The sequence below is a fragment of the Pangasianodon hypophthalmus genome, chromosome 4, assembly GCF_027358585.1.
Source record: "Pangasianodon hypophthalmus isolate fPanHyp1 chromosome 4, fPanHyp1.pri, whole genome shotgun sequence".
NCBI lineage: Eukaryota > Metazoa > Chordata > Actinopteri > Siluriformes > Pangasiidae > Pangasianodon > Pangasianodon hypophthalmus.
The window spans coordinates 27,621,384-27,641,973 of record NC_069713.1 but is presented as its reverse complement, the minus strand read 5'-3'; the positions used below and the strand labels follow the sequence as shown (position 1 = coordinate 27,641,973).

The 20,590-nt window shown below is 42.1% G+C and overlaps 2 protein-coding genes across 3 annotated transcripts; one reads left to right on the top strand and one right to left on the bottom strand.

Moving 5' to 3' along the window:
* Positions 1-1,223: 1,223 nt before the first annotated feature.
* nadkb (NAD kinase b) lies at positions 1,224-9,209 on the top strand. 2 transcript variants are annotated; one of them, XM_026937244.3, is made up of 12 exons: positions 1,224-1,795; positions 2,115-2,355; positions 2,451-2,534; positions 2,683-2,812; positions 3,012-3,120; positions 6,584-6,669; positions 6,782-6,884; positions 7,115-7,239; positions 7,488-7,587; positions 7,772-7,929; positions 8,412-8,494; positions 8,669-9,209. In XM_026937244.3, exons 2-12 carry the CDS (start codon positions 2,129-2,131, stop codon positions 8,826-8,828), a joined length of 1,365 nt encoding a protein of 454 aa, XP_026793045.1. In that variant the 5' UTR covers positions 1,224-1,795; positions 2,115-2,128; the 3' UTR covers positions 8,829-9,209. The 2 variants fall into 2 exon arrangements, with proteins under 2 accessions (XP_026793045.1, XP_026793044.1); XM_026937243.3 differs by having other exon boundaries at positions 1,227-1,773.
* Positions 9,202-17,955, bottom strand: gng7 (guanine nucleotide binding protein (G protein), gamma 7). The gene is made up of 4 exons (XM_053233419.1): positions 17,811-17,955; positions 14,225-14,318; positions 13,828-13,945; positions 9,202-12,933 (listed from the first exon to the last, which is right to left on the bottom strand). The coding sequence occupies exons 3-4, from the start codon at positions 13,906-13,908 to the stop codon at positions 12,808-12,810; spliced, it is 207 nt and encodes a 68-aa protein (XP_053089394.1). The 5' UTR covers positions 13,909-13,945; positions 14,225-14,318; positions 17,811-17,955; the 3' UTR covers positions 9,202-12,807.
* Positions 17,956-20,590: the final 2,635 nt, after the last annotated feature.

Here is a 20,590-nt window from a genome sequence, read left to right as displayed (position 1 = left end):
ATAATATAGTAATAATAATAATACCTGACTTGCTTGACATAATTTAGAAGGTTCAAAATCACATTTTAAAAGAAACTCAACACCCCCAAAAGCCTCAAAAACTTTACTAAGTGGTTGGAACCAGATCAACTATCAATTTCTAAGAAATAACTGTCTCTGAATGTGGACAAAACTAAAGAGATGGCTGTTGACTTCAGGAGAGAACAGAGCGATCACTCTCCCTGAACATCGACGGCTCCTCTGTGGAGACTGTCAACAGCAACAAATTCCTTGGTGTTCACTTGGCGGAGAACCTCACCTGGTCCCTCAACACCAGCTCCATAGCCAAGAAAGTATGTTTACATCTAAAGCATTTTATTATTTTGTTATTCTTTTGCGCTACCTGTTATATCTGACACCTTCACATTAGAACTGCGTATTGGTCGGTGCTGCACTGTCTCTTACTGTGCCTGTTGTCCCTTTTTAGTAGTTATTGTACTGTCTTAGTCATTGTACTGTTTTAGTAGTTATTGTACTGTCTTAGTCATTGTACTGTTTTAGTAGTTAATGTACTGCGTTGTACTGTTTGGACACATTTGCATGTGCACTTTATGTAGAAATGTTTAGTCTCTGGTAGTTCTGTGTTGTTTATGTAGCACCATGGTCCTGGAGGAACATTGTTTAATTTCACTTTGTACTGTACTAGCTGTATATGGTTGAAATGTCAATAAAGCCACTTGACACTTGACATTCAGCGTGTATTCCTGCCTCGTGCCCAACATTCCTGGGATTGGCTCCAGATCCAACGCCACCCTGATCAGGATAAAGTGCTTTCTGAAAATGAATAAACAAACAAACACACAGTTGTGGCATCTTCTCATCTCAAACAATCAGACAGCGATTCGGAACCTCTTTGTAGAATTCTAGAAATGTGCTGTCTGAGGATGCTAGAACCTCAGTTAGAACCTTTGCACCGAGGATTTTATAATCCTGTGATTACAATCTGAATTCTAGAACCCATTGTTCTGTGTTCTATAATTCTAGAACAAAAATGAGGATGCCAGATTTTACTCTGTAGTTTTGCACCCCACAATGTGAACAAAACTTATGTTTTCACTAAACATATTTTGTTGAAAAAGCACAGATTTGTGATAAATACGAGTTCCCAATGAGTAAAATTCATGTAGTCACATATCCACGGAATAATTAGAAATTAAATGGTTTAAAGTAATTATGGCAACAAGCTGCTGTATTTTTTTATTTTTATTTTTTTGTGGCACATAATATGCGCAAATCTGTGCACAATGAACACCACGAACGCACTCTCATGTCCGGGTTGGCGTATCCCTCAAAACTAATTTTAAGACAGCTAGCGAGTAAAATAAAACGAATGCTGTGTGCTGAATCATTCTGCAAAATACTGACTTTTTACAGTGTCCTCTGTGGTTAACATACATTATGAGGGCGAACTGTTAGAACAGGAAAAACGTTCTAGCTAATCTTCTACAGATAATCTACTTTAGAACCAAGGAGGGCGTTCACTTCCGTCGCTGGTCTATGACGTATTCTGCGGCGGCTTCAAGCTCAAATGGATTAGCAGCAAACTAATAACTCTTAAAAATTGTATAAACATTAGCGACATTACTAGTTCTAGCTCACCCTTTGTTTTAACGATGTTAGATATCGTTTAGATTAAATAGTTAAAATAAATCCTCTACAGTGACAGTTTCATCTCTCCAGCCTGAACACTCTGTGTTTGGATTTAAAGATTTGTCTGACAGCTGACAGTTACAGGTCTGTGCTGGAGTGTGCTGGGGTAAATTCTTAAGAAAAACTGTCTTTTAACTGGTTAAGAGTTGGTGGTTTTAGTTCTTGTTGTTGGTCAGATGTTTTGGAAAAATGAATGAATATCTGAATTGAAGGTATCAATGAGATCCATTATCTTCGTGACATGAAAATGAATATTCAGCAAGATTTCAAAAATTATTAAAATACAAAGACTAACAATTTTGTTTTGCCTGTCTGGTTTCATCCTTATCTTTTAAAATGTGTAAATCAGTGTTGGGGGAAATTCTTGGAAAGGTCTGGATTTGTTTCATGAGAAAGGAGAAAGAACTGTGCATATGTGTATATAGTGTGTGTGTTCAGGATGGAGTGTTCAGATGAGAACCAGCCTGATGAGGTGCCAGAAGAACAGAGCCGTGGTGCTGAAGATCACAGGAAATCTCCAAAGAGACGGAGAGAGATGAAGAGAAGTCGGCGGAGAGTGAACGGAGTGGAGCAGGTGTGTTCAGGGAGCGAGCGGAGAGGACATGCAGAGTCACATGATACCTCTGAGACAAGTGAGAGCTCCACAAAGAGACTGGACAAGTGCAGGTAGTGAAACAGCAGAGTGACGAGCCAAAACATGACCAAGTTTATTACTGCTATAGCACCGATCTGACAACAGTTTCAATTCTTGCTCATTCCAGACGAGCTCACTTCCTCCATGGCCCGTATCCCAGCACACACTTCGGACCCAAAGCCTGCATCCTGCCCAACCCGACCTCCATCATGTAAGAAACACACACTCACCATGTCCCAAACCTCATACTGTTCGCTACACAGTGCACAATTATTAAAATGGGATATTGTCTAGGCAGAAAGGAGAATATCCAATATGCATTCCCACAATGCACTACTCTGCGTGTGTGTGTTTATTAGGCACATCCAGGACCCGGTGAGTCAGAAGTTGGTGTGGAACAAACCGCCAGTCAACGTGTTGGTGATCCGCAAGATCCGAGATGAGAACCTGCTGGAGCCGTTTAAGGAGCTGTGCAGCTTTCTTATCCAGGTACACTGTTCTTCATCATCTTCATTATCAGGTACACTCTTCATCATCAACATATTCATCACACCATCACACCATCACAGCAGCCGTGCTATTGGTCAGCAGTCTGTATTCACAATTCATTATAAGCGTCACTGGGCCTTAAATAAAGTACACTGCAGTGTAGTAAACCTGTTTGTATGCATGTGTGTGTATTCCTCAGGAGAAAGGTCTGAGTGTGTATGTGGAGAAAAAGGTGGTGGAGGATGGAGCTCTGATGGCAGATGAGTCGTTCTCCAGCATCAGGAGACAGCTGTGCACCTTCAGAGAGGGTGGATAAGCTACACCGTATTATGCTGCGCTATACTACAGTACACCATATTATGCTACATTACACCATACTACTCTACAGTACCCTATACTGCAGTGCATATCATACTATACTACAGAACATTCAGCAGCTTTACAGAAATAAATACATTCAGGATATAAATTTTAAATGTATGAATTTATCCATAATGAGCACGCCAGAGGCGACGGTGGCAAGGAAAAACTCCCTGAGAGATATGAGGAAGAACCTCAGTGAACTACTGGCTAGCATGTGGCGCTCTCACCCCCACGGCTGGAGACACTGGAGAGTTGCATGAGCCAGTGCATGCTTGGTGCTGGACCCAAGCCCGGAAAATGGGGAAGGTTGTGTCAGGAAGGGAATCCAGCGTAAAAATGCAGAGAATTAAATATGCAGAGAGGTGATCCGCTGTGGTGACCCCGAACGGGAGCAGCCAAAAGAGGGGAAAAAAGTACTATACTACATTACACTATATTATACTATAGTATATTATGCTGCACTCACTGAGCACTTTAATAGGAACACCTGTTCACCTCATTCATCTAATCAGCCAACCGTGTGGCAAGGCATAAAATCATGCAGATATGGACCAGAAGCTTTGAGTAATGTTCACATCAACCATCAGAATGGGGGAAAATGTGATCTCAGTGATTTTGAACTCAGTTCTGCGGATGGAAATGTCTTGTTGATAAGAGGTCAGCGGAGAATGTCCAGACTGATTCGAGCTGCCAGAAAAACTACAGCAACTCAGATAACCACTCTGTACAATTGTGGTGAGCAGAAAAGCATAACATGTCGAACCCTGAGGCGGATGGGCTACAACAGCAGAAGACCATGTCGGGTTTCACTTCTGTCAGCCAAGAACAGAAAGATGAGGCTGCAGTGGGCATAGGCTCAACATAGCTGGACCGTTGAAGTCTGGAAAAACATTGCCTGGTCTCATAAATCTCGATTTCTATTAAGCAACACAGATAGTAGGGTCAGAATTTGGTGTCAATAGCATGAATCCATGGACCCAACCTGCCTTGTGTCAATAGTCCAGACTGGTGGAGGTGGCGTTATGGTGTGAGGAATGTTTTCTTGGCCCACCTTGGGCCCGTTAATTCCAATAATCATCGCTTGAATGCCACAGCCTATGTCAGTATTATTGCTGACCATGTGAATCCCTTCATGGCCACAATTTTCCCACCTTCTAATGGCTACTTCCAGCAAGGGCTGGAAGGCTGTTTTGAGTGCAAAGGGAGGCCCTACCCAGTATTAGTGTAGTTGTCCTAATAAAGTGCTCAGTGAGTGTATACTCCATTACACCATGCTATACCACAGAACACCATAATGTACTATGCTACACTATAGTACCCTATATTGTACTACAATACATCATACTACACTATACTACAGTAAACCATACAATGCTGTTCTGTGCTACACCGCACCACACTACGATACACAATACTATCTTACTTATGCTAAACCATTGCATCCGATGATGACATTCCTCCTCATTAACAATGTTCTTTGATGGCTATAGAGTCCAATCCGTGATCCACAAATTTTATTGCACGTTGGACATGTGAAGTCTGGGTTAGTGGGGGCCGGCATGGCTGTATGTCTTCTTTTTTTGCTGTTCCTCTCTGATTCCATCTGCTCTGTTCCGATGTGGCATAGCTCCCACCAGGTGCAATGGTTAATGGCAGCTTCTTCCAGTCGTGAGGAGTCGATTTGACATTTCCTCAGTGAGGTTTTTAGCTGCCCTTTGTACCACTTCTTCTGACTCCCTGCAGACTGGTGGCCCAGATGAAGGAGGCGATCTTGAGACATCCTGATAACATGCCCAATCCAGCACAGTTGGTGTTCAGTGATTGTGGCCTCCATGCTCTTGCAGTTTGTCCTGGCAAGCACTTCAGAATGTGGTACATGATCACACCACGTGATCCCCAGGATTTGCTGCAGGCATCTTATATGGAAGCACTCCAGCAACCTTTAGGTGGTGGCTGTATGTGACCCAGGCTTCACAGCTGTATAGAAGAGTGGAGATACAGATGGCTTTATAAATGGTAACTTTGGTGTGCAAATGGAGGTGCTTGTTTTGAAAGACCTTTTGTCAGAGTTTACCGAAGGCTGCAGAGGCTTGTTTTATCCGGTTGTGGATTTCATGATCGACGTTCTGGCCTCAGCTAGGATGCTGCCCAGGTATTTAAAGGATGGAACTATTGTGAATGTTCTATGGTGAAAACAGGCATAGTGGGTGGGGGGCTGGACCTCTATTGGCATATCACCTCATTCTTGGTAGTGTTAACTGACAAGCCCAGCCTGCTTTAGGCCTTCACAGCCATGGCAAGGATGGTTTGCAGGTCTTCTGGTGGGTGAGCCACAAGCACGCAGTCATCAGCATACTGGAGCATATCCAGGAGCCTTGTCTTGGGAAGAGCAGCAACGTCCATGTTGTAGCACCTCAGTTCCTCAGCTGTCAGCGTGGTGCTTCTATGAGGTCTGTTGTCATCACTATCCAGGAGGGTCCTGACATTCCATGTTGCTAGTTTGAAATGGATTTTTTTTTTTTTATTTTGACTGCAAGATGGAATTCCCAGTAGGTGTGGTAACCTACCAAGTAGATGATAAATTGGGCAATTTTTAGGACACATTTTCCAGGCCCATTACCTACTGCTGTCCACATGATGTAAAAGAAAACTTGATTCATCAGACCAGACCACCTACTTTCAGTGCTCCATGTTCCATTTCTGATGCTCACATGCCCATTGTAGGTGCTTTTGGCAGTGGACAGGGATCAGCACGGGCACACTGACCAGTCTGCAGATACGCAGCTCCATATGCAGCAAGCTGCAATTCACTATGTGTTCTGACACCTTTATATCACAGCCATCATTAACTTTTTAAGCAATTTGTGCTACAGTAGCTCTTCTGTGGGATCGGACCAGACAGGCTAGCCTTCGCTCCTCACACTCATCAGTGAGCCTTGGGCGCCCATGACCCTGTCACTGGTTCACCGGTTGTCACTTTTGGTAGGTACTAACCACTGCATACCGGGAACACCCCACAAGACCTGCTGTTTTGGAGATGCTCTGACCCAGTCATCTAGCCATCACAATATGACTCTTGTTAAAGTCGCTCAGATCCTTGCCCATTTGTCCTGCTTCCAACACACCAACTTCGAGAACAGGCTGTTCACATGCTGCCTAATATACCCCACCGCTGGGCAGGTGTCACTGTAATGAGATAATCAATGGTATTCATGTGGTTTTGATGTTATGGCTCATCGGTGTATAGTACACTACGTCTCACTGCCCTACACTATACTATAGTACACTACACTCTCTATAGGTCCTTCATAAACACATTGTTAAATACAATTGGTTACTTTTCTTTAAGATTTAAATTCACCAGTGTGAATTTACTCCTGTAATCTGGGTGTGTGTTTGTGTGTTTAGGGTTTGATGATATCTCAGACTGTATAGATCTGATAGTGTGTCTGGGAGGAGACGGTACACTGCTGTACGCATCTTCACTCTTCCAGGTCAGACATCATCGTCGAATGTGATACACAATTTCATACTGGTGTTTACTTGTGTATTGTGTTAGTGGAATAAAGATGCTGTGTGTGTGTGTGTGTGTGTGTGCGAGCACAGGGCAGCGTACCCCCCGTCATGGCCTTCCACCTCGGCTCGCTCGGCTTCCTCACACCCTTTAGGTTCGAGTCATATAAGACTGAAGTGGACAAAGTGTTTGCAGGTATGCAGAGTCTCCACTGAGTTGGCTGTGAGAGGATGGGGCCATGTGTGTGTGTTCTAGTATGTTCCAGCGTAGCAGCACACAGTTCTAAACTCTATGTTGTAGAACCCAGCAGATCAGAAACAATATTACATTTAATTACAGTCACGTGATACCCACATGATTTACGCTGCTGACCTGTACAAGGGTCTCTGTAATATAGTAGTGTTAAGTGTGTGCGTGTTGCCTAGGCAACGCTGCTGTCGTGTTGCGCAGTCGTCTGAAGGTGAAGGTGCTCAAAGGATCACTTCAGAGGGACCAGGAGAACGGCAGTGTTACACACACTCACACCAACCCTGTCACACTGCAGCTACAGGTAACACACAAACACACACACACACGTCTTCTATCCAGAGTCTAGGGCTGTCTCCATGCCAACAGACATAACATACCTTTCATCACTCAACGTTAATTACACTGCAGTGTACACCCAGTCTGTCGCAATAAGACACACTGTTTTAATTAGACATACACAAACACAGTATACATGATGTCTCTGTGTATATATTTATCAAACTTACAGATATCAGTCAGACATAATTATATGAGAACATGTGTGTGTAGGTGCTGAATGAGGTTGTGGTGGACAGAGGTCCCTCCTCTTACCTATCCAATGTTGATCTGTACCTGGATGGACGTCTCATCACCTCTGTCCAGGGAGACGGTGAGTATGCAGAGGTCAAAGTTCATCTGGTCAAATGGTGTTTGTGACCTATTTATTGAATAGGACATGTGGTTTGGGACACACCCACTTGAGCATACTTTATTTTAATAGTGTGAGTTTGACGTTAATGTAAGCGATTCTTTTGCTCCCTATATGCCATGACTCCGCCCCTGTCTGTGTGTAGGTGTGATTGTGTCAACACCCACAGGAAGCACAGCGTACGCAGCAGCAGCAGGAGCATCCATGATCCACCCCAATGTCCCCGCCATCATGGTCACACCTATCTGCCCTCACTCCCTCTCCTTCAGACCCATTGTAGTGCCGGCTGGGGTTGAGCTTATGGTGAGACGGGGGAGAGTGTGAGAGGGGGAGAGAGTAAGACAGTTACATATGGGACAGAAAAAGAGACAGAGTGACACATGGGGGAGAGAGTGAGAGTGAGAAACAAAGGAGAGTGATGGAAGAGTGAGACAGAGTGCCATGGGAGAAAAAGAGACAGAAGGAGAGTGAGACAAGGGAGCGGGTGAGACAAAAGGGAGACGGTGTGAGAGAGTAAGACAGGGAAGCATGAAACCTATATACACAGGAGAGAAAGACAATGAGACAGAGGGAGAGAGGGTGAGACAAGTGACGGCAGAGAGAAAGAGGGACAGTGAGACTGGGGGAGAGCGGGTGAGACAGTGACATAGAGGAGAGAGAGTGAGAGTGAAACGCGAGTGAGTGTAAGGAGGGGAGAAGCGTGAGAAAGAAAGTGAGACAGATGGAGGATTTCTGTTTATTCATAAACATAAACTCTCTCTCACACACACTCTCTTTCTGTTTAGATCGCTCTCTCTCCGGAAGCTCGGAACACGGCATGGGTTTCCTTCGATGGCAGGAAGAGACAGGAAATCCAACATGGAGACAGGTGAGGCAGTTGCTCCCTCTGTCCTTAATGGGCTGCGTCCCAAATCAAACACTACTGCAGAAATAACCAGGGAGTCACTTCAGGTTACTATGTGTTTAGAACAATACCACAATGGTATAGGAGTGTGTGAGTATTATTAATCCTTCCTCTGTCTTTCTCTGTGTGTGTGTGCAGCATTAAGATCACTACGTCGTGTTACCCGGTTCCGTCTCTGTGCTGTCACGGGCTGGTGTACGACTGGTTTGAGAGTTTAGCAGAGTGTTTACACTGGAACATCCGCAAGAAACAAACACAGCTGAGCGACGCCTCTGACTCCACCGACACCGACACCTGACTGACTGACACACACACACACACACACACACACAGAGCTGCATAACGGACTGTAGTTTGTGTAAATTTGCTGCTGAATCATCATAAAGTGCTCAGTGATGACGTCATTGTGTATTTATTTTAATTATGTGCTTCATTAACGAGTGTGCTGAAGTGACATTCCAGTGTGTGTTAAAGCGCAGTGTGGCTCAGTGTGACACGGCGCCTCCCTGTGGACAAACTGCTGCACTGTTAAGTAAAAAAAATAATGATAACCACATAAAATAAACATGCAGAATCCTGAAAACAATTAGAGCTGCACTCTTACTCTCACTCACAATGTTCATATTTATAAATGTAAAATAAGAGCAATAAAGTGACAGAGCCGAGCGGCGCTGAGTGACATTATTCATCTTTATTTACTTCTACTTCTTTAATATTCTTTTTCTTCTCGATTTCAAACAGCAACTTTTTAAATCCACAAAATATTAACAGTGTGCAAGAAAACATGATTTATGGCACATCCGAGAGAAACAGTTACAAAAAATAGAGATATCTTCATAATCGAGGCAGAAAGGATGCACGGAGGGAAGAGAACACAGAGTGACGGATGGAGGTGAATTTCTCTCTCTCTCTCTCTCACACACACACACACACAGGCATCGTCATAGCTCAGTAAAATGAACTGTTAGTGAAACTTGGCACTGAATCTCCACAGTCTGGGATTTTTGCAGAAATCAGTTGCTCTCTCTCAGCCACACCCCCCAACACACACACACACACACACAGAGAGAGAGAGCGAGAGAGAGAGAGAGAGAGAGTTGGCACATATTTAAATATTTAAGACTAGTGATTATTGTGAACACACATTCCTTCAAATTGTCCACAAATAAGGACGTACGCTTTCACGCTCGAGTCTCCGGGCTTGCATTTTTATTTCTACTTTATTGTCTAAACCGCAGAACGACTGTGCAGTTTTATTCATTCTTCTTGTCTGTTAAATCTTTCTATCAGGAGATAACGAGGATGCCCCTTCGCTGGTTTTATTAACATTCGTGACGAGGGCGCCATTACTTTCGCACCATACTGATCAGTCAGAGCTGCTCACTTTTATAACTGTATTCAGAGTTATTGGTTTAAAGTTCTAGTCACTTGTTTGCAAAAAATACTGGAACGTCAAACAGGAAGTGATGTAACACGTTTAACCAATCACATTATTCAGTGCCCCACCCAAAAATGTGAGATCAGAAGTCGGATCTCAGAACACAGCTTTCACTCTTTACACCCTTAAAGACAGCCGACCTTCATGCTCCCTACCTAGGCACCCTCCCAGGCCTGTGGTACGAACACAGCAGGTTTCCCTTATAAACACGCAAAATATCGCAATGTATCCTACCTGATTATCAGCGCGCGCGCGCACACACACACACACACACACACACACTTCACATTCGGTCCCGATATTCTGTTTGGTCCTGTAAAAAAATCACTGAAATTTGGCACTTGAACGTTTTTTTTTTCCTTCTGCATGAGCTTGTCACCTTGAACGGCCATTTTGTTAAACTGGGGTTGGATTAATATCACACACACACACACACACACACACACGTCAGTAAACTGCTGATCTGCTGAAAGTATGAATCAATCACACGGGCCCTGTTCCAATTTTTTGTTCCCTTGGTTACTTGATCAGCCCGAGCGAAGATCAGTACTTCACTGTAAGAGCACCAGTTACCCAGGGTGCATTGCTGCAGTCTGACACACCTTGTGGCAAAGTCCACAAGCGAGAGAGCGCTAGATAGAAACAGAATTGGGACAAAGCTGGAATACACAATCCCTCCCACCCCTTTATCTACAGGCTGTGTCCCAAACCACTTCATGTTCCCTTTTTACGGGCTGTGACCGGTTGTCATGGAAACCCTCGCTATGGCTCGTAAATGTGTAGCTAGCACCACTTGCTAATGATGGTGTAGTGCGGTGACTATGGGAGTGTGTTGGTTTGGGACACAGCCACAGGAAGTGAACAGGAGCTGTGTTAGCGCTGTTCACTACAAGAGTGAAGTGGTTTATGACACGGCCCACACACACACACACACACACACACACACACACACACACACACACACACACTTTCATTTTAAATAATCAAGCAGGTGTAGTAACCCAGAATTATTATTCTGAGCACTCTAGAACCTTCACACTAAGGATTCTAGAACCTTCATATTCTACAACCCGTCCACTGCACCAAGGAGTCTAAGAACCTTCTTGAAGAGGTCCTGAACTTTTCAAGCTGAGGATTCTAGAACCTTTAGAGCCCTAAGTACTCAGGAACATCTGCACTGGGCATTTGTAACATTTTTTGCAACTATGATTCTAGAACCCTAACAGCCACTGCACTGAGGATTCTAGAAACTTCAGAGCCTCTGCACTGGGGAAATGTAACACTTGCACAGATGATTCTAGAACCCTGATAGGCAAGAGAAGATTCACAATGTGGATTCTAGAATCTTGAGGTCCTAGTGAGCTGATTATTCTAGAAGCTTCAGAGCCCTGAGTATTCAGGTACCTCTGCCCCGGAATTCTAACCTTTGTGCTGAGGATTCTGGAACCCTTACCATTTGCACGGAAGGTTCTAGAACCTCCTTACTGTTGTCTAAAACCTCATACAAAAAAAAAAGTCTACAACCTCTGCACTGAGGATTTTTCATTTGAGGAGTCTAGAACATTGAAGACATCTAGAATGTCTGCTCAAAATTCTAAAGTTCTAAAACTTTGCTGAGGTTTCTGGAACAGGTGCACCTAAGAGTTTAGGAACCATCATGTCACAAATTCTAGAACCTTTGCACAAAAGAATCTGCATCCTTTTCGGAGAGGATTGTAAAATCTTAGAACCATGCTGAAAACTCTAGAACAGGTGGTGTGGCGTTTAGACCTGTAACACTGGAGATTACAGCATCCCATCCAGAATTCTACAATCTGCTCAAATTCATCATCGAATAAAAAATAAAAACAGACCAATGGATTGCACACACACACACGCACACACACACACACACACACGCACACGTTGAGTAATGAGAGTAACCTGGAACACAATGTATGGAGGAGGAAGTGAGGAGGAACAGGACAGGAAATAAAGATCACAGGAAGAGAGAACACAGGAGAACCGCGCCTCCGTTTATCAAACACTGTACAGCGAAAGAAAAGCGCAACACACAGCTAGCGTTAAAGAGTCGGACACACGCACACACACACCGCTGTTCTAAACAAAGTTTATACACGGGGCTCATGGGTTCTGCGTGTACTTTACAATCAGAGTTCCAGACGGACTTTTACTGGAGTTAGAGAACTGAAGGTGAGGTAGGTTAGAACCGATACCTCCGTACTGCAGAACCCTCACTGGTGCACTGCGGTTCTCCACATGCTGAATTATTACTCAGTTGTTCCACAACACTCTGCGAAGGTGTGTATAAAACTTCACGCAGGTACGTTCTCCAGAAAATAAAATGAGTAGAAAAAAAGAAAGGATGGAACATACTGAGAACCTGTAGGCCTGGCTGTGTCACAAACTGCACCACGCTCCCTACATCCTACTCCCTACTCACTGCATCATGCTTAGAACGTCATCTGGACGCAACCGTGCTGCAGTGCATTGTGGGACTGAATGAGTGCACAAAACTGGCAAAAGCAGTGCACTATGTAGGGGACAGGATGTGGATTGGGACGCAGCCAGACTGGTGTTCACCTGTACGGATCTCTATTTTCCTCTATTTCTTTTCATCCCTTTCTTCCCCATCTCTCACTCATCATATTCACACTCATCCCTCGTTCTCAGTGAGGAGTGAGACGGGTGTTTTATTCTCCTCTTCACTGCGCGTTATTTTAAGTAGTGTAGCGTAGAGAATAAAGGAATAATAAGGAATAAAGCAGAAAAGATGGACAGACAGATAAAGAGAATGACGGATGGATGAGAAAAAGAGAAAAAGAAAGAGAGAGAGAGGCTATAGAAGAATGCAGGGTTTTTTATCTTTAAAGGGGTTTTCGGAAGTGGGCACGCCCACCAGGAGGGCGTCGCTGCGTGCGTGCTGCTCACAGTAACTCATCAGATCAGCGGCCGCCTTAGACACCTGAGAGAGAGAGAGAGAGAGAGAGAGAGAGAGAAACAATGTAACCATGACAACCAGTCCAGTCCTAGCTAATACCACCAAACTAACCAGCCTACTCTGCTCTCTGGATTATATTTATTAATCTTAGTAATGCAGATGAAATAATTCAATTTCAGAAGCACAAGGCTTCTTTAAAAACTATAACAACACCTTCACACCAGCGAGCAACAAGGCGACAGGATTCTAGAACCTTCAAGGCCCTGACTACTCAGGAACATCTGCAGCGGGGATTTGTAACTTTTGCGTTCGTCATTCTAGAACCCTTACATCCATCCAAAGGTTTACACTGGGGATTCTAGAACCTTTCCGCCAAGAGGTCTTGAACCTTCTAGCTGCGGACTCTAGAACATTCAGAGCTCTCTGCACTGCGGATTTGCTCTGATCATTCTAGAACCCTTACAGCCATCAGAAGGTTTGCACAGAAGATTCTAGAACCTTCCTGCCAAAACTTCTTGAACCTTCTACCTGATCATTCTAGAATCCTTACAACCAAATCAAGATTTGTGAGGGAACACAGTGTTAAACTGTAATGTGCATAAAGAATACGTCTCCACACATTACACGAGTTCCAGCAAAACAATTTATTAGTGTGCGTGTGTGTGTATGTGTGTGTATGTGTGCGCGCGCATGTGCATGTGTGTGTATGTTTATTTGCGCGCGCGTGTGTGTGTGTATGTGTGTGCGCGCGAGTGCGTGTGTGTGTGCGCGAGTGCGTGTATGTGTGTGCGCGCGAGTGTGTGTGTATGTGTGTGTGCGCGAGTGCGTGTGTATATGTGTCCGTGCCCATGTGTGTATGTGTGTGCGCGCGAGTGCGTGTGTGTGCGCGCATGTTTGTGTGTGTGTGTGTGTGTGTACCTTGATACGCTCAATGCCTGCCTCGATCCTCAGCTGCTCCACCAGTTTCCTGGCCTGTGCTATGTTATTAGTCGTAGACATTCTGGGCCATCGGTTATCACACCACTGAGAGAGAAATCTGAACACAAACACACAAGTCATGTTTATTACAGTTACTGACCGAGCAACGCGCCGATACCCTGCTTCTGAACATGAGTTTAATCGAGGCTGCTGATTGCTTGAAATGGGTAATGGCCATTATGACATCATCCACTTTAAATTTTAACTGCTACTGCTGCTAACGTGCTAACGAACCGCTACGGTAGCGCAGCCTCCGGGGCAACGTTAGGTTCTCCTCCATTGTGAAAGACGTTTAACATTTTAATCTGAAAGCATTTAGTGTTCCCATATCACTCACTGCTGAAAGCCAAGGTGAAGTCACGCTGAGGTTCTCCACACAGGTTCTGGGTCTGAGGATCAGTGTTAATGGATCTGCACACAAAATCTTCACGCTGAAGAAACATAAAAACACACCAGAGTGAGATTAACAATGTGTGTTTAAACTGTCTGTCTCTCTTTCCTTCCCTCTCTCTCTCTCTCTCTCTCTCTCTGAGTGATGTTAATTAGATGGCTATGACCCAGGTGAGTGGAGTGTAATTAACATGTTGTAATTAACACGCTGTGCTCAGAACATGTGAATTAACCCGGTCCTGAGGCGGCACTTTAACTCACCTGTAGCTTGCCAATGGGGCAGAGCAAATGTCAGAAGTGGGTGGGGCAAAGCTGAGATGTGTTTGAATGTATGCTAATGAGAAGTGAAGAGGTGTGGGGATGACCAATAAAAGTGCGTGAGGGCGAGGCTCTTCATTATCGCCCAGTGATCATCGATTAATACATCACATAACAATACTTCAGTACATTTTCACGATACAATATATTGTTTAAGCAAGACTTTAAATTTCTACAGAAGTCCATAATTTCATGTCTTATTTTATCCGAGTTCAGTGTGATATTACTCAAAAACACACCACAAAAAAAACAACACCGTGGTAATAAACTATACTATAAAACTAAACTATATTCTGATAAACAGCGTTAATGCATTAACAGGGATGAGCTGATTATCATTTATATGCTGAACAGCAACAGTCATCACTCAGTTATTATCATGGACACGAACAAATATCATAACGTTAGTTTAGTTTGTATATTTTTGGATTTTAATCTCATACCAGCATCACACAAGATGATTTTAATTTATCTGATCTAATGAAGTTTTTTCTTTCTAAATTAATTCATTAAATTTAGTCATGTGACATTTAAAAATCACACAAACAAACAATTACTATTTTAAAAATATCAGTCATGACTCTAGTAAGTGTTTATATAATATGCTGAATTATAAAACATTAAACACACACACACACACACATTGGATATAAAAAGTCTGCACACCCTGTGAAATGGCAGGTTTTTGTGATATTAAAAAAAAAGTTAAACCAAGATAAATCATGTCAGAACTTTTTCCATCCTCAATGTGAAATTACAACATATAAAAATGAAGTTTAAGTGTGGATGTGGCTGTGTTCAGAATGAACCAATCACATTCAGTCTCATTTTCAAAAGTAATTATCATACAGCTATCATCAATGAACTTATTCTGATTAACCTCAAATAAAGATCAGCTGTTTCTGTAGGATTTTCTTTTCATCTTCTTGGTTTCCTCTGACTGCTGAAGCCATGGTCTACAAAGAGTTTACAAAGCCTGTACAGGGTCCCACTGTCGAAAGGAATCAATCAGGAGAGGAGTAGAAAAAAAATTTCCAAAACATTAGATGTACCATGGAACACCATGAAGGCCATCATCAACAAGTGGAGAAAATCGAGCACCACAGTGACATCACCAAGAACAGGACATCCCTCTAAAATTTACAAAAGGACAAGCCAAACAAAAGGGAGGCTGCCAAGACACCTACAGCAACATTAAAGGAGCTGCAGGAATATTTGACGAGTACTGATTACATGCATGGGACAACAATCTCTCATATTCTTCACATGTCTGAGCTATGGGGTAGGGTGGCGAGACAGAGGCCCTTTCTCAAAAAAAAAAAAAAAAAAAAAACATCCATGCCCAACTAAATCACCCCAAAACATGTGGCAAAATGTGTTACGATCTGATGAGACCAATTCCAAAAGGTATGTTAATTCCATAATTCCAAACGAACATCAACAAAATAACACCATACCCATGGTGAAGCATGGTGGTGGCAGCATCATGCTTTAGGGCTGCTTTTCTTCAGCCAGAACTGTAGGTTTTATCAAGGTGGAGGGAATCTTGAATAGCTACAAATACCAGTCAACTGTAGTGCAAAACCTTCAGGTGTCTGCTAGTAAGCTGAAGATGAAAAGGAATTTCACCTTTTAGCATAACAATGACCCAAAGCATACATCCAGATCAACAGAGGAATGGCTTAACCAAGAAAAGATCAATGTTTCTGAATGACCGAGCCAGAGCCCAGACCTGAATCCAACTAAAGATCTGTAGGGTGACCTGAAGCGGCTGTGCACAGGAGATACAGTTACAATTTGGCTCTAGAATGTTTTTGGAAGAAAAAATGGGAAAATATTACCAGGATAGGTGCCACGCTGATAGACTCTTAGCCAGAAATACTGAGTGGCGAAATATAATCAAAAGTTGCTTCAACAGAGTATTAGTTTAAGGGTGTGCACACTTACGCAACCAGGTTATTGTAAGTTTTTTATTTTTTCCTGTTTGTCCCTAAAATTTTTCTGATTGTTTTTCACTTTATTCGTATACTTTGCAATTGCATATTAAAGGTTGGAAAAGATCTGGCATGATTTATCTTAGTGTCATTCTTTTACTTCATAAAAACCTGCTGTTTTAACAGGGCTGTGTGTTTTTATATCCACTGTATTGTATATTTGTGTTGGATTTTATTCTTAATTTGAGAGCAGTTGTGGTTTAAATTTATTCAGGATTTTTTTTTTGAATTGTTTAATTTATTTAGGGTTAATAAAATGTCAATTATTAACCCTAAATAAATCTGAATGGTTTATTTGCATGGTCTAAATCATTATCATTTTATTTCATTTATTTCAGGTTTTAGTGGTTATTTTCTTTCATTTACACTTTCACTTTCGTTATTTACTTTCATTTACTTTCCAATTTCAGGGTGTTTACTTGTCATTTCATTTAAATTATTTATGTTGGGTTTGTTTATTTATTTATTTAAATTAAACGGCTTTATATATTTTATTTCAGTCAAATACAATACTGTTATTTAAAAAAAATAAAAATAACATTTTTGAGAATAAAGATTCGAACAATATTGCGATAATACCGTGACCCGTGATAATACAGTGTGTATCGCGGGGTGTGTGTGTGAGTGTGTGTGAGTGTGTGTGTGTGTTTGAGTGTGTGTGTGTGTGAGTGTGTGTTTGAGTGTGTGTGTGTGAGTGTGTGTGTACTCGGGGATGTTAAAGGCCTGTTTTTTTCTCTCTCTTTTTACACTGATGGAGACACACTGTGGATGTTTAGGACAAAATGTCGGACATGATCCTGCAGTGTGTGTGTGTGTGTGTGTTAATAAACAATAAACAGTAAATAACAGACACGGTGTTTTTTTTCTCCTCACAGCTGCGGAATAAACACAGTGACAGGAGGCGCGTGCAGCCCGTTAACACCACAGCTAACGGAAATCTCTACACAAACCCGTTTATTCACACATTCTGTTTCTGTCATCCGCTCTCTCATCTCATTTATAAGAAAATATAATTATTACACATATGAATATAAACAGAAATATGAATGTGAGCGGATAAACGAGTCCGCTGTGGGATTCGTGACACTGCTGAGGAGAAAAAAAACACCGTTAGCAGCGATTTCCTCCGACGGGCTGAATGACACACTGCCGGGTAAAAAAAAAACAAAAAAAACACTAATACACCATTTTAAAAACAACACCGCGATGATAAACACTCACCTCTGTGTCCGGTGTGTGTGTGTGTGTGTGTGTGAGTGTGTGTGGAGGAAATGTTTAAAGGGCTGAATTTACTCCGTTAGCCGTTAGCCGCTGTGTGTCCACCCGAATCCCCCCTTCTGTCTGTCACTACCCGAGCTATCGCCCCTCCCCCCGATTCACACTGCGCATGCGCAGCACGCTCATGCACGCGCCCTGGCAGGAATCGGCTGCGCATGCGCGGTGCGGCTCAACGATAATTATTTTAAGGAATAAACCTTAATTTTAATATTTGATATATATCATATATTCATCATTAAATAATTAACAATTATTAATGATCGGTCTTCATTGTTCTAAACAGGCATAAGATATTAAAGATATAAGGTTTAAATTAATGATGTTTCTTAGTTCATTTTGGGGTTAAAAAAAGAACGTTGTGTTTAGATTTTATTAACTGAATCTCCTACAGCATTATTAAAGTACTTTAAAACATTTTAAAACGATGAAAAACTGAGGTAAAATCACGATCTTATGTTCGTTACTCATTCAAAGCGTATCATGCCATATTTCTAAATTTTTATTTAAAATACACAAAACGGTATGCCAATAAACCACAAATAACCCTGAAGAACTGATTCTTTTTAAGCTTCTCGTATACAAGTATGCATTTTTATGTACTTAATAAAGTGTTATTGTTAATAACGTGTTAATAACGTGTTAATAACGTTAATCCAAAAATTACACAATCAGTAATATCTTAAACTCCAATTAATGTTTAATTTAAAAAAAAATTATACTGTACAGACTATAAAAGAACAAAAAATATATTTATTTTGGATTTTATTAATTTTATTTCTCAGGGCATTTTAAAGAAAATCTTGATCATTGAATAAATACTACTTAACTACAGAGCAGTGTAAATTCTAGTGGTGAAGACAAAAAGTTAAAAACACTTAAAAGTTAAAAAAAAAAAAAAAAAAAAAAACAGCAAAGTTAGCAATCCCCCAACTCTGGCATTAGAGCCCTCACAGTGGGTCGAATGGGTGACAACTTGGGGGCACAATTGCAAAGCCAAAGCTAAAGCTAAGGCTCGCCCACAGGAGCACCACTCCTCCAACAGGTTTGCTCTCTTCAGTCCAATGCAGTTATATGCTCTGGCCCCCCCCCCCCAATGCAGCATGGCGATGTAGCTTATAGCAGGTTATAGTTGCTGAACTGCTGGATGTCCAGGTGGTGCTCTGAAAACAATGTGGACTTTATAGATAATTGGAGTAGTTTTGAGGGCAAGGCTGCCCTGTTAGGGTGGGACGGTATCCATCCCACTCAGGAAGGTGCTGCTCTCATTTCTTGCAGCATTGCACATAGTCTCAGAACAGGTCTAGTTAATCTGTGACAATCCAGGGCCAAGGCCAAGGAGCAGACAAGCAGGCTAAACTGACCGTTTGCTAGCTGCACTGAGTCGTCACTTAGGTTCCAACATAATGAGCTAAACAAAAAATGTAGAAATACTCAGAAAGTTTGTTTTAGTAACCTAATTAACATAAAATTAAATCATACTGAATGCACAGCCAACACCTTTGATCTGAAGCTAGGACTGTTAAATATTAGATCTCTTACATAAAAAAGTGCTTATAAAAGTGCTTATTGTTAATGAAGCTATTACTGATCAGGAATTTAATGTACTGTGTGTAACAGAAACATGGATTAAACCAAATGGGTATGTAGCATTAAATGAAGCTAGTCCAACCGGATACAGTTACATACATCAGCTTCGTCTAACTGGCCGAGGAGGAGGTGTCGCAGTTATTTATAATGGTAATATAGGAATCACACAAAAACCTAGTCATAAAATAAATGCGTTTGAAGTTCTTTAAACTAACATAACATATGTAGCCACAAAAAATAAGTCTACCCAGTCGATTCTGCTAATTATTATTTACAGACCCCCAGGGCCATATTCTGAATTCCTTTGTGAATTTGCAGATTTCATATCGAACCTGGTTGTTTCTTTAGACAATGCATGAATTGGTTGTGTCCATTCTAGATTCAGTAGGGGTTAATCAGAACATAATAGGACCCACTCATAATGGTGGTCACATTCTTGATCTAATATTAACATTCAGATTAAATATGGAAAATACAGTCAAATTTCCACAGTCTGAAGTTATCTCAGCTCATTATCTCATCTCATTTAAAAGAAAGAAGAAAGAAATTTTACAATTTTATGAACAAAATGAGCTCATTTCAAATTTGATGCCTGCTACAGGTCTCAAAATAGTTGGGACGGGGGCATGTTTACCATGGTGTAGCATCTCCTCTTCTTTTCAAAACAGTTTGAAAACGTCTGGGCATCGAGGTTATGAGTTTCTTGAGTTTTGGTGTTGGAATTTGGACCCATTCTTGCCTGATATAGGTTTCCAGCTGCTAAAGAGTTCGTGGTCGTCTTTGACGTATTTTTCGTTTAATGATGCACCAAATGTTCTCTATAGGTGAAAGATCTGGACTGCAGGCAGGCCAATTCAGCACCCGGACTGTTCTACTATGAAGCCATGCTGTCGTAATAGCTGCAGTATGTGGTTTTGCATTGTCCTGCTGAAATACACAAGGCCTTCCCTGAAATAGACGTCGTCTGGAGAGGAGCATATGTTGCTTTAAAACCTTTATATACCTTTCAGCATTCATAGTACCTTCCAAAACATGCAAGCTGCCCATACCGTATGCACTTATGCACCCCCATACACGCTGGAAGGTCTCCCTCCTGTTTAGCCCAGAGGACATGGCGTCTGTGATTTCCAACACGA